General features: G+C 36.4%; 1 protein-coding gene across 1 annotated transcript; it reads right to left on the bottom strand.

Moving 5' to 3' along the window:
* Positions 1-4,661: 4,661 nt before the first annotated feature.
* On the bottom strand, positions 4,662-8,724 carry LOC123865098 (protein SYS1 homolog). The gene is made up of 3 exons (XM_045905946.1): positions 8,309-8,724; positions 7,400-7,521; positions 4,662-6,804 (listed from the first exon to the last, which is right to left on the bottom strand). The coding sequence occupies exons 1-3, from the start codon at positions 8,486-8,488 to the stop codon at positions 6,615-6,617; spliced, it is 492 nt and encodes a 163-aa protein (XP_045761902.1). The 5' UTR covers positions 8,489-8,724; the 3' UTR covers positions 4,662-6,614.
* Between the last annotated feature and the right edge of the window lie 3,727 nt (positions 8,725-12,451).

The following is a 12,451-nucleotide window of genomic DNA, read 5'->3' as shown; positions in this document are numbered from 1 at the left end:
ATTCGTCTGTGGTTTTCCTTGTAAGATTTTTTTTTAATTATAGCTTATCCGAATTCGGGTAGGAACCCTGTGTTCGGGCAAAATCACATACAAATTAGCCCGAAATTTGGTTAAACTTCACTGGTGAAATTGCCATGGCTACCATTGTTACTGATTCTGATTGCAAAGTGTATTCGCATCTTTTTCTTACCAATGTAATAAGAAAAGGACAGACAATGGTACTGACTTTGAGCGTAACTGAACTTTAAGTAAGTGTTAGTGTATTCGCTTCTTTTTCTTACCTATGTAAAAGAAAAGGACAGACAAACTTAATTTAATTTAAAACTGCCAAACCTCGTGACTAAGCCTACCTGAAGGCTATTAAATACAATAATATTATATTCATTTTGACTGTTTGATAATAATGATAATAACTATTTATTTAGAGCTAGAAAATTAAGACAGCAATGAAAGATGCATAATGGTATTTTGAATCTTAACAATTTGATAATAAAGTTGGTATTTGCTTGTTTCAGTTATCAATCTTTTTAATAGAGAAGTTTTTCATTGAAAATACATTATAAGTACTTTTATTATCAAATAGATCTACCTCAAATAGTATTCTTTTTACATATGTATTTCTTAGGTTTCAATGCCAAAAGAGAGCCCCAAACCGTAAGACCTTTCATAATTCTAGGTCAACTGGAAGTACCCTATAGGTTTGCTTGACAGACACGACAGACGGACAGACGGAATGACAGGCAGACAGACAACAAAGTGATCCTATAAGGGTTCCGTTTTTTCTTTTGAGGTACGAAAACCTAAAAATGGGTGACTACTATAGGTCAGCCAGGCTCCATAGTTAAAATATTCAAACGCCTTTAATTTTAGTGTTACTTAATTATTGTTGTTCATATATTTTACTTCATTATTGCTATTCATATAAAACAATTTAATTGTTATTTAGTCATAATATTATTTAGTTAGTCAAAAACTTAGTCTTCCTAGTCTGTATTTTAATTCTGGTTATAATTAATTGGCCGGCTGAATTTATTATATTTCAGATGCCCGCGACTTCGTCCGCGTGGATTTAGTTTTTGAAAATCCCATGGGAACTCTTTGATTTTCCGGGATAAAACGTAGCCTGTGGACGCAAAAAATCAAAACGATCCATTCCTCAGTTTCGACGTGACTGAAGGACAAACATTTTCGCATTTATAATATGGGTAGTGATTGAAATTGTTATTTATATTAATTTTACCTAATTGTCATATGAGATAGCTCTTAGTAATTAAAAGAAATTATTATTAAATATCGTTTTCACTACGTGATATACGTAATAATTGTGTGCGTACTTGGATTGTTCTGATTTCACAATGACAATGTAAACATCGCTTAAAGTAATAGCTAACGAATATTCTTATGATTAACTTTAAAACCGTATTCAAAGATATTCTTATTCTTAAATATATAAACAGTAGATACTACCACTTTTATAAGTTACATCAGCAAAATTCGTTCAGCGCAGACAATTGCGTTTGTCAATGCCAACTAAAACCGAATAACAATACAATGAAATATAGACCTTATTGCTTGACATTAAGATTTTAAATACAAAAACAGGACTAGCGCTATCTCGCTCATAATCCGCGCACATAAAACATGGCGCGTAGGTAAACCAATAGCGGACAGCCGCGCGCTATGATTGGCTGAGATATCGCGCCATTTAAAAATAAGTTTCTGCGCAGGTAAAGCGTAACTTATAAAGTTGCTAGTACTGCACCTACATTTATAAGTATCAAAATATGTATACTTAAGTATTTAAGGCATAGTTCTTTTAATGTAAAAACACTTACTTTTCTGCCTTGCTAATGCATAAACATATCCAAGTCTTCGTAGAGCATTCTAAATGCATATCTAAGCCGTATTTGCAAAATATTATAATAAGATTGATTTTCTTTTATACTGTTATTTATTGTAAACCTTGGAAAAACATATTCGAAAATTTCTAAAAATAGTTATTTTTTTAGTGTCCAGCATATGTTTTATTTTATAAATCATGTTATTTCACTTAACATTACTTTATTGTGTAACTGTTCTTTAAAATTTTTGGAAGAATCTTTTTGCCTGAAATGAAATAAATTTATATATCATGTTATAAATAACTAAATGATTAAGATTACATACTTAGTAGGTATATGACTATATGAGTGTTGTGAAATAATTATAGTAGAAATATAAAAGACATGCACCACATGAATAAATAAAAGACGCTAGAGCACCGTAACATTGTATCAGTAAAATACGACCATATTATAAGTTATAACAAATACAGTAATATTGTAGGTTGGAAAGTCCATGATACAAACAGAACAAGCTTATTTTATTTTACTTTAAATGCCGGTATCCACCTAAGCGGAGAGGAGAGGAGGTGTGTTCAGTCGATCAATCAAATTAGAAAAGAATAGAATAGATTTTTATTCAAATAAACTTTTACAAGTGCTTTTAAATCGTCAAATATTTACCACTGGTTCGGAATGCCGTTCCTACCGAGAAGAACAAGCGAGAAACTCGGCGGTTGCTCTTTTCAATTTACAATAATATTCCATACTATACAAGCAATTGCAGCCCCGCGCATTGCTGGAGCGAGTCAAATCCATGCTTTATTATCATTTACATAATCTTCGATTGTGTCATATGCTTTTGCAATGAATATGTACTTGAAAAGAGCAACCGCCGAGTTTCTTGCTGGTTCTTTTCCGTTTAGGTGGATACCAGCATGGTATCCACCTAAACGGAATAGATAAATGATAGGTACACCGCTCGCTCTCCCGCTACTACACATGCAGGAAAAGCAAGCAATGTTCAACATATCACACCGTCAAAATAGCCCGAGAGACCGTGGGAAATTCTAAGCATGTGCTTGAAAAAAGAAAATTTTGTAATAATATGGTTAGGTACACTACCTTACAAGCTATTGTCATTCTAGATTTTAGATCAGATAAACGGTCCATTGTATAATAGAAAAACTATACTATTTTAGTACCTACCTATTCGTCTGCAGCTATTATCTATTAGATATTTGTCCAGCTAAATCCAATTGAATTAAGATAATCTCTTTAGATATGATTGAATGATTATGACTACAAAGTTGTCTACCTGTACCTGTCTAGAGAATTATGAGATAACACCACATGAATAAAAGACGCTAGATCATTGTATCAATAAATTAAGTAAATATGATAATATTATAACACCAATATTATTTAGGAGTAATCAATTAATGAAAACACCAATATTTATATAAGACTAGCCGATGCCCGCGACTTCGCCCGCGTGGATTTAGGTTTTTTGAAATCCCGTGGGAACTCTTTGATTTTCCGGGATAAAAAGTAGCCTATGTGCTAATCCAGGATATTATCTATCTCCATTCCAAATTTCAGCCAAATCGGTCCAGTAGTTTTTGCGTGAAGGAGTAACAAACATACACACACACACACACACACACACACACACACACACACACACACACACACACACATACAAACTTTCGCCTTTATAATATTAGTGTGATTAAACTTTGCTGCAACTGTGCATTCCATGAGTGCCAGCCAATCAGAGGTGATTGCCATCTCAATGTAGCTAACAAGCTTTGGCGCTAGGCCTATAAAGCTCCGTATCACAATCCAAGCACATACTCAAAATTGACTACGATCTCTTGGAGTAATATTTCCGTCTTTGAAAATTTGTTAGGCCTGCCCATGGACATGAGCATAATAAACGAAATCAATTTAAGGATTAATACCTACATAGTTTGTAAGCTAAAATATACTGTAGCGGCACGCTGTAAAAGTGAAATGCAAGCAATAGCTTTACTTTAGAACTTCTAAGCTATGTGAAATATTGTGATAACTTCCATATTGTATTTGAGTTTTATTATTATGTTGCTGATACTTATTGTTGTTTTGTTTTGAAATATATCTTTATAATCAAACTGCCTTTTACTAAAATACCTACTCTGACGGCCAAAATTAATGTACATAATCAAATATTATCATAAGTGCTCCATTGGGACCCTATTATTAAGCCTCCGCTGTCCGTCTGTCTGTCAGCGGGCCGTATCTCTTGAACCGTACCTAGTAGGTAGAGTTCAAATTAACAGCAACACACTACCACTAGATTACAGCTTGGGGTTATTCAAGGGGCGGACCCACCAATTCCTGAAAGGGTGGCAAAGCATCGGCGGTAGGTACCTCTGGTGCTGCAAAAGTTCATGGGTAGCTATAATCACTTAAGAGGGCTCTCTCCGTCACTCGTTTCATATAAACGTAGTTCCAATTTCATTTGAATATTAAGCAACCAAAGTCCATGAAATTTTGCAGACATATTCTAGAAACTAATATCTATGTCTGTGGCATCGTAGCTCCTAAACTAATGAACCGATTTTAATTTAGTTTTTTTTTTTGTTTGAAAGGTGACTTGATCAAGTGTTCTTAGCTATAATCCAAGAAAATCGGTTCAGCCGTTTGAAAGTTATCAGCTCTTCTAGTTACTGTAACCTTCACTTGTCGGGGATGTTATAAATTTTTAATTTACACTTATTATTATTAAAAAATATATATATTGCGGATAGAGGGCTTCTAAAGGTCTCTAGTTTATTAGATTAAAATATGAAAACAAAATTATATAATTCAATGACTTTTATTTACAACCTTATTTTGATCGTATATCTATAACCATTTTGTTATCATTAGCTAAGCTTATTTTATTTAACAATCTGAAATCCGGCTTTTTGGCTAAAATTTTAGCCTGACTGAAAAGTCTAAGTTCTTAGTATCTGGTGTAGTGTTTAGTAATTATACCAAGGTGAACCCTGAATTTGAAGGTACCCGACTGTACCTACTACTAAAGGTTCAAGTTAAGAAACGTGACATCTATAGGTATTTGTATAAAGATGACACGTTATATAATCACGTTTTCCCATGATATAATGAATGCGAAAGTGTGTTGGTTTATTGGTTTGTCCTTCAATCACGTCGCAACGGAGCAACAGTTCTACGTGATTTTTTGCATGGGTGTAGCTGAAGTCCTAGAGAGTGACAATGGCTACTTTTTAGTACCAGCGGGATTTTAAAAGCAAATCTACGCGAATGAAGTCGCGGGCATCAGCTGGTATATTATAATAATAAAGGTGTATCAGGTGCTCCTAATACCTACATACTTGAAGCAAATACCTATTTTGTCGCTGTCTCATTTCGACTAATAAATTAGAGCGAGAGGTCCGAACTCTGACCAAAGTATAGTTAGTGATATTTGGTTCAAGTAGGTTTTAAATTTTAAAAATATATAATATAAAATTAATTGTGGGGATGCCCCGCACACCCACACAGCCCCGGATAGCGTGGGTGCGGTGCGGGTGTGCGGGGCGTCCCCCCGCCTTGTACCCCGATTGCCAACTCGACCTATATAATATAGAATCAGGCTTTTATACATAACAGATTTACCCTAAGGGCCGGCGCACATATGGCGGAGCGCAGCGCAGAGCATGCCCGCGAAGTTTTCTAATCGCGTATCACATTACGCGAATTTGTACGCGAGCACGCGCGGGACTGCGCGCGGATGCGTATCCAATGAGGACAATGTATCGACATTCACGTTAGTTAACAAGGGCTCTTATAATGAAGAGGTATCTTCAAAAAGCATTTCGCCTGTGGTTACGATTTCAATGTCATAGAAAATCTATAGCTTGGTATATTCTTTGTGTTATCTTAATTTATTTAAGTCAGTAACTTGTATTAAAATTAATTTAAATTAATTATGGAAAACTACTATTAGGTAATCAATTATTATTAAAAATGTTATAATTTATTACAATTATTATCAATTCCTTAATCACACTCATTTTTTTTTTCATTAATTTAGGGACACAGCCAAGCATTTTTTCACAAAACTGCAAATAAAAATCTTCAATTAAGTTTAACATCTCGAAAACATTGCGAGTTTCAACAAGTTTCAAAATACTTTAAGAAAAGTTTATCGGATCTTGTTTTAAAACTACGGTTTTAAAACTAGGTCCTAACAGTTATTATGTAAATATAATAATTTTCAATTTCACCAACATTTTTCTAGGGGTGCTTGCAGGCGTATCGACCATCAAGAAACTTGATATCGAATTTCGTTTTCAAAGACTATAAAAATTTGAGAGTTGTTCAACCATTATGTGAATATAACGGTTAAGTCCACAGTTCCTAAGTCCACTTTAGTGAGATAACGCTGAGCGGTATAGACTGTAATTCAGTGTGTAGACAGGAACTTGTCAGTGACGCATGTGATACCAGCACAGGCTATGTTCAGCGCCGACCACGAGAATGTGGTTGGGAAACTGTGGTTGTACACCCAGGAGAACAGTAACGTGAACTTTTATGTCCTAGCATGATCTTAGTCAGCCAGGATCTACTTGTTAATACCTAATACCCATATATTAGATAGGCTACTAGTTTAACACATCCAAATAGTCCATTTATTATGCGCAAATAGTCCACCCATTATGAGCGAATAGTCCAACCGCTATGCGCGAATAGTCCAATCGTTATGCGCGAATAGTCCAACCATTATGTGAATATAACGGTTAACTTTCATAAGTCAACTTTGGCGCCGATGTTGCTCAGGGGAATAGCCTGCAGCTCTGTGCGTAGACAGAGAAACTCGCCGGCGACGCACGTGATGCTGGCGCAGGCTATGTTCAGCGCCCACCATGAGAACGTGGTGGGGAAACTGTGGTTGTACACCCAGCAGAACAGTAAGTGAATACCGTAGAAGGTGCAGCTGAAATAAAAAAAATTGATTAATTGCATTTAATGTGGCTTTGAAGGCTAACCCTCCACCGTCCATGGCCCCACATGGTTACATGGGCTGAATCCTGGGAAATGCACTTGGTATGTGGTTCCTGGGAGCTTTGAAAGACAGTGAGAACACATTTTAATCCATCCATACCTAATATTATAAATGTGAAAGTGTGTCTGTCTGCTATTCTTTCACAGCCCAACACTTTAACTGATTATGATGAAAGGTTAGGATGAAAAGTTAGCTTACATCCCGGGGACAGACATAAGCTATTTTTGTCCCAGACAAGCAAAGAGTTCCCATAGGGTTCATAAAAGCCCATCCATTTACCCAATTTTTATAAAATTTTGTATAGAGGTAGCTTGCATCCTGGAAATTGATGCTTCCAACCTTTTTAAACCTAAATCCACAGGCATCATTTAGTGTATAATATAACTTAATCTATACTAAGTAGTTCAGAACCAATGTAATTTTAATGGAGATTAAACTAAATGATTGAATAATTTATTTGTTCTTAAAATTGGTCTTTTTAGAAATTGTGCCATTAAGCCAATTTAATAGCTACTTTGATACTGACCTAAAATCTAAGCACAGCTTGGTCCGTCCCACCAGTGTCCACAGCACAAATGCGCCTATAACTGCATTTAGGACAAACACCACTATGACTGCTCTACCTTCATTGTCCTTGACTTGAATCTCCTGGAAAGGAAATTATAGTTGTGATAGCCTTAGCCAAGCCTACCTACCTACCTAGGTACCTACCTACCTACCCTCCTACCTACCTACCTAATATGAGGCCTCTACCTACGGACCTAGGTAGAGGCCTCATATTTGGGAGGTTGAAGGTTCAATCCTGGATATGTTCTAATATTTGGAAGTTACATGCGTTTTAAGCAATCAAATATCAGTTAGTTTAACGGCAAAGGTAAACATTGTTAGGAAAATCTGAGGCATTTCTATGTACAACATAATTTTTATATTGCCACATGCTTTTACAAGCTGTTGTGATAAGGAAATCAAAGAGTTCCCACTGGATTTAAAAATCTAAGACCCATTACAGGGACTCAGTTGCTGTTGGAATCTGTAATTTATTTGAAAGTTGTCATGTGTATGGGCACAGAGACGTGGTGACCTTTCATATACTTAACTTACAGAGTCTAACGGTCACTATTGACTGAGTCACGGGGTGACTATTCGACCGTGCGTAATGAGTCTAAATCCACATGAAGGAAATTGTGAACTTGATCTATTTGGCAGGTACAAAAATAGCTTGCATCCTGGAGATGGATATAGGCTCATTTTTATCACAAAAAATCATTAAAACTAAATCCACGGGGACGAAGGCGCGGGCATCATCTGGTACCTTACATAATATATTATTTCAACTGAAAATCCAACAATAAAGCTTGAGCGAGAAGCAGTCTGTGAAATAGAAACCCAAGACAGACGAAGAAGACCTGTAGACTTTTGTTTATTGTTTACTCACATGGTACTGAAACAGGTGATCCAAAGTCCTCGTGGAAGTCGTCAGATCCTGCATCACAGCGATCAGCAGACTCAGCGTGAGGTACAACACGGACTGCATCGCCACTATCTGGGACACTATGAGGCACGGGTCCCACTGCGTATAGCGAAATGAGCCAGTCAGCTTCTTCATTTTGGACATCTCTAAAGCCTGAACACACGATGATTCACTTCAAAGATTCCAAACATTAAAGCAAACGTTTGTTCACACTTGAGTTGTGCCACCATTTATCCTAGTTTATAAGCATTTTGTACTGGAATTATGATAGAAAAGGATAATTTAACGCGTACAATATGATGAAATTCAGCCAATTTTTTCGTAGTTTACTAATTTAATTTGGCAACAGCATATTGTCATTTTGATTTGTCATCAATTTTCATGTCAATGTCATTGTCATTTGTCACTCGCAGTCAGTGTTTCTATTTACGATTTTGGTTTTACCCTACTTTCTGTAGAAATTCGCTCTAAATTACCCTATAGATTGTTTGAAATTTACCCTGATTTTGAAGGTAAGTATAACAATATTATTTCACGTTAATTATTATTTAACAACACCTTTTCACGTTTTGAATACTATTATTTCACGATCCTAAATTATATACTCAAATACTTAAATAACCTTGTACTTAACGTAAAAATTGTTTAGTTAATCTCAAGCTTAATAATAAATCCTCACGTTATTAGTTTTGTATCTATAAAATACGCTACTGTTCCGCAATTCCCAAAAAAATGGTTTTGTAATTTGTTAGACTTTGTGAGTTACTGTCACTTGTGAGAAATCTAAAAAATAAAAACATTACATTGAATTGATATATAAAAAATAGGATCATCACCTGATTTTCGAATTTAGCTCAAATACTACATGTATTTGTACCCAAAAAATATTTTAACCCGTATCTCATAACATAGTCGTTTCGCCCTAAAACAGAGCGAAATCTCTGAAAGTGGAAACACTGTTTAAGTTATCATCAATGACCTCATTGGTTATTGTTGTGTTTTTCTTGGGAACAGATCCATGACCAATATCCTATTCAATCATGCAATAGAGTACATTATATAGGAATAGCATAGGAGTGGGTAACATTGGTATAACGGGGATTTTAACGTGATTTAGTTTTGTATAAACAATTAGGTATATTTTATAGGTAGGTAGAATTACGAGTTTCCAGAGGCTTTTTTACATTTTAAACTAGTTCATAATTAACAAAGCCAAGAACCATAGATCCAAGAACCCGACTTTCCGCTTTCGATCACTCATGCTCATATTATTCTCAAATAACTACCTACCTACCTACAAATTAAGCACGCTATAAATCGCTATATACTTTTTTATCATTCCAGAGCCAGGGGTCAGGGCGTCACCTTAACCTTCACCCACCCCCTAATCCCTAAGCAATCCGATACTGCGTAAAAATAGATCAAATAATGGTTTTTATCTTAAACTCTGATAGATTTATCACTTATCAACAGGTCAGATCACGGTTAAAGTTAGAGTCAATAAACACATAAGCTAATTCATCATTATCAAGTTACGGTTACTCACGGTCAATCAAGTCAAAGTGCCGTAGAGTCAATAAACACATAAGCTAATTAGGTATTCATTATCAAGATAACCTAGCCTAACCTACCACGAGCATCCATAGAGGATATCAGCTATCTAGATTATAATATTTTTACATCCGTTTACAATATGTATATTCTTACAGGCTTTTATCCACAACTTCGATCACTACATACTTTAGTTCGCCTGCACTTCGCCCTGAAATGAAATCTCCTGAAATCGCATTCACAGACAAGGATTAACCAAGGAATAGGTAGCATAGGCTACTTTTTAACTGACTTTTAAAAAAGGAGGAGTTGTGTTTTTCTATAGTACACCGAAATCACCGAGATTTCAGAAGCGATTTGAGTTTATTTTTAATCGAAAGAGAAACTTTGCCATACTATTCCATAAATTTGGATTCTAACTCCTCAATTCCAATGCTGCCGGGACCACCAAAAGATTGGATTTAGAAACTATCGATTATAAATTGTTATTGGAGGTCACTTCCAAGTAAAGACTTTATACCTAGCTGTTGAACTCGAAGAGCCAACTCCTCACCCTGATGCTGTAAGGAATTGCATTCCCAGATCATGGTGATTTAGAAACTGGAGTATTGAGACGATTAGGAAAAGGAAAGGAAGGATGCGATTCTATTGCAGTGAATAGGGTTAGTCGCTTGTTCAAACCACGACCGTGCACCATGGACGAATAAAGTGGGCGGACTACTTGTCGCTAAGAAAGAATTGAAGCACTGCACTGGTGCAAGTATGTGTGAGTGGAGTGTAATGGCGGCCGATCGGCTTACTATTAGTGTAAATCTGTGCGTGACCCCTTGAGCCTACACGCGAGGCTGGCTTTTATATAAATTACTTCTTGGTGGTCCCCAGCAACAATCCGTCCGACCTTTTTTATTCGTCCATGACCATGACTAAATTTTTCATACTTTCAAATTTCTTTTTCATGAAAAGATAGCAAACAAACAGACAGACACTCCTGTACACTGAGTGAAATGAAAACATTCGATTTGAGTAGATAAGCTTATCCAAGCATTTTTATGAGTGTTGTTTAACAAACTCATTTTTTTATCATATTATCAGTATGGATTGTAAATAGTACTATCCATAGTTACAAACATAATATCAGCTACTCTAAATTAATATCCGCCCGCCCTTTCGTCCGTTCGTCTGTCTGTCGGTCAGCGGGATGTACCTCGAGTTGAAATCACAGAAATAAATGTACACAACATTTCAATTGCCGAACAACAAAATGTAGTCCCCCCGTAATCCGACAAACGTTTGGCAGAGATCTGTCGAACTATCGAATTTGTCGGATTATAGAGGACCTACAGCCTACGACCCCCTATAGTCCGGAATTTTTCATAAAAGAGTACCGTGTAATCCGACAAATCCAATGATTAGATTCTGTTATATATACTTTATAATGTATGTCAAATTTAGTAAATTCAATAATAATAGACTTTGTCGGATTACAAGGGGTGCCGAGTAAGACAGGGGCCGGATTAACGGGGTACACTGTACTAGGTAATTAATCAAACCCAATAGGTACCTCCAATTCTTGTTGGCATCCAAGCAACAGATCGTGTGAAATCGAATGAGCCAAGTAACGATTTTATTAAACGACCTTTAGTAAATAAATTAATTTTTATATCATTTGTGACAATTCAAATTAATTTTAAAAATTACCTGCTAGAACATAGTACAATCAAAAAATATACTGGCGACATAATAATAATATTAAAACTCAGTTAGTTAAATATACCTAGTTAGTTATATTTTTATACTATAGGTAAAGGTCTCCTAGCCTAAGATTTATTTAATTGCTCAACTATTTATTATTTGTTATTCTACTCTGTATTTCTGATATGTAATAGAATTAATTAAAAGATTTAAAATGGAAATGGTAAGGGTCATCACGCACTGCGACTTTTTGCAACGATAAAAACGCGATATAGTAGCAACCTGCATAAATTATGCAAATGCGATTACCTACTGAGTACTAACCAAACTATGTTGGTATCGATATACCTAGATACCTACCTAGCTTGGCGTTCAAGATACGCGGCTCTTAGCCACATTGTAATTACGGACAAATAAATAATCTAAGTCGGTATCAAACGGTATATTTGAGTGAATATTCACTAAAGTGATTGTTTAATTTTCTTTTAATTCAATGTTCACATGACAACAGACCGCGCGTTTAGGCCGGCGCGGTGTATACTGGTTAGTGGTTATACTAGGTTGGGTTCCCGAGGGGTACCAGCCAGGTAACCTCCTCGTGTGCCCGAGTGTTGCAGGTAGCAGCAACGCTTGGGCCGGTGTACCCTGGTAACATGGCTAATTGACCTGGCGGGGAGGGGGTGTTGTCCGCGCGTCCCTCTGGGTATCCCTAGCAGAGGGCGCAGTAGACGCACCCATGGGGCATAGCCCCAGAAGCGGAGGGTGTGGCTGTGTTGGGTGGTTGGTGATGGGACTTCATCACCCATCCAGTCACTAGCTGCCCCACCGGTCTCTCGCCTGTCCGGTTTGGTGACGGGCGAGGGG

The sequence above is a fragment of the Maniola jurtina genome, chromosome 5 (assembly GCF_905333055.1).
Source record: "Maniola jurtina chromosome 5, ilManJurt1.1, whole genome shotgun sequence".
In the NCBI taxonomy this organism is placed as follows: domain Eukaryota; kingdom Metazoa; phylum Arthropoda; class Insecta; order Lepidoptera; family Nymphalidae; genus Maniola; species Maniola jurtina.
The sequence above is the reverse complement of the archived record's forward strand: the minus strand, read 5'-3'. Positions and strand labels throughout refer to the sequence as shown.

Coding starts and splice junctions, on each gene's coding strand:
- LOC123865098 (XM_045905946.1), bottom strand. CDS start 8,488: ATGTCCAAAATGAAGAAGCTGACTGGCTCATTTCGCTATACGCAGTGG. Junction 7,522..8,308: donor ATCACCTGTTTCAGTACCAT/GTGAGTAAACAA, acceptor TTTCCTTTCCAG/GAGATTCAAGTCAAGGACAA. Junction 6,805..7,399: donor AAGCTGTGCTTAGATTTTAG/GTCAGTATCAAA, acceptor TTTTTATTTCAG/CTGCACCTTCTACGGTATTC.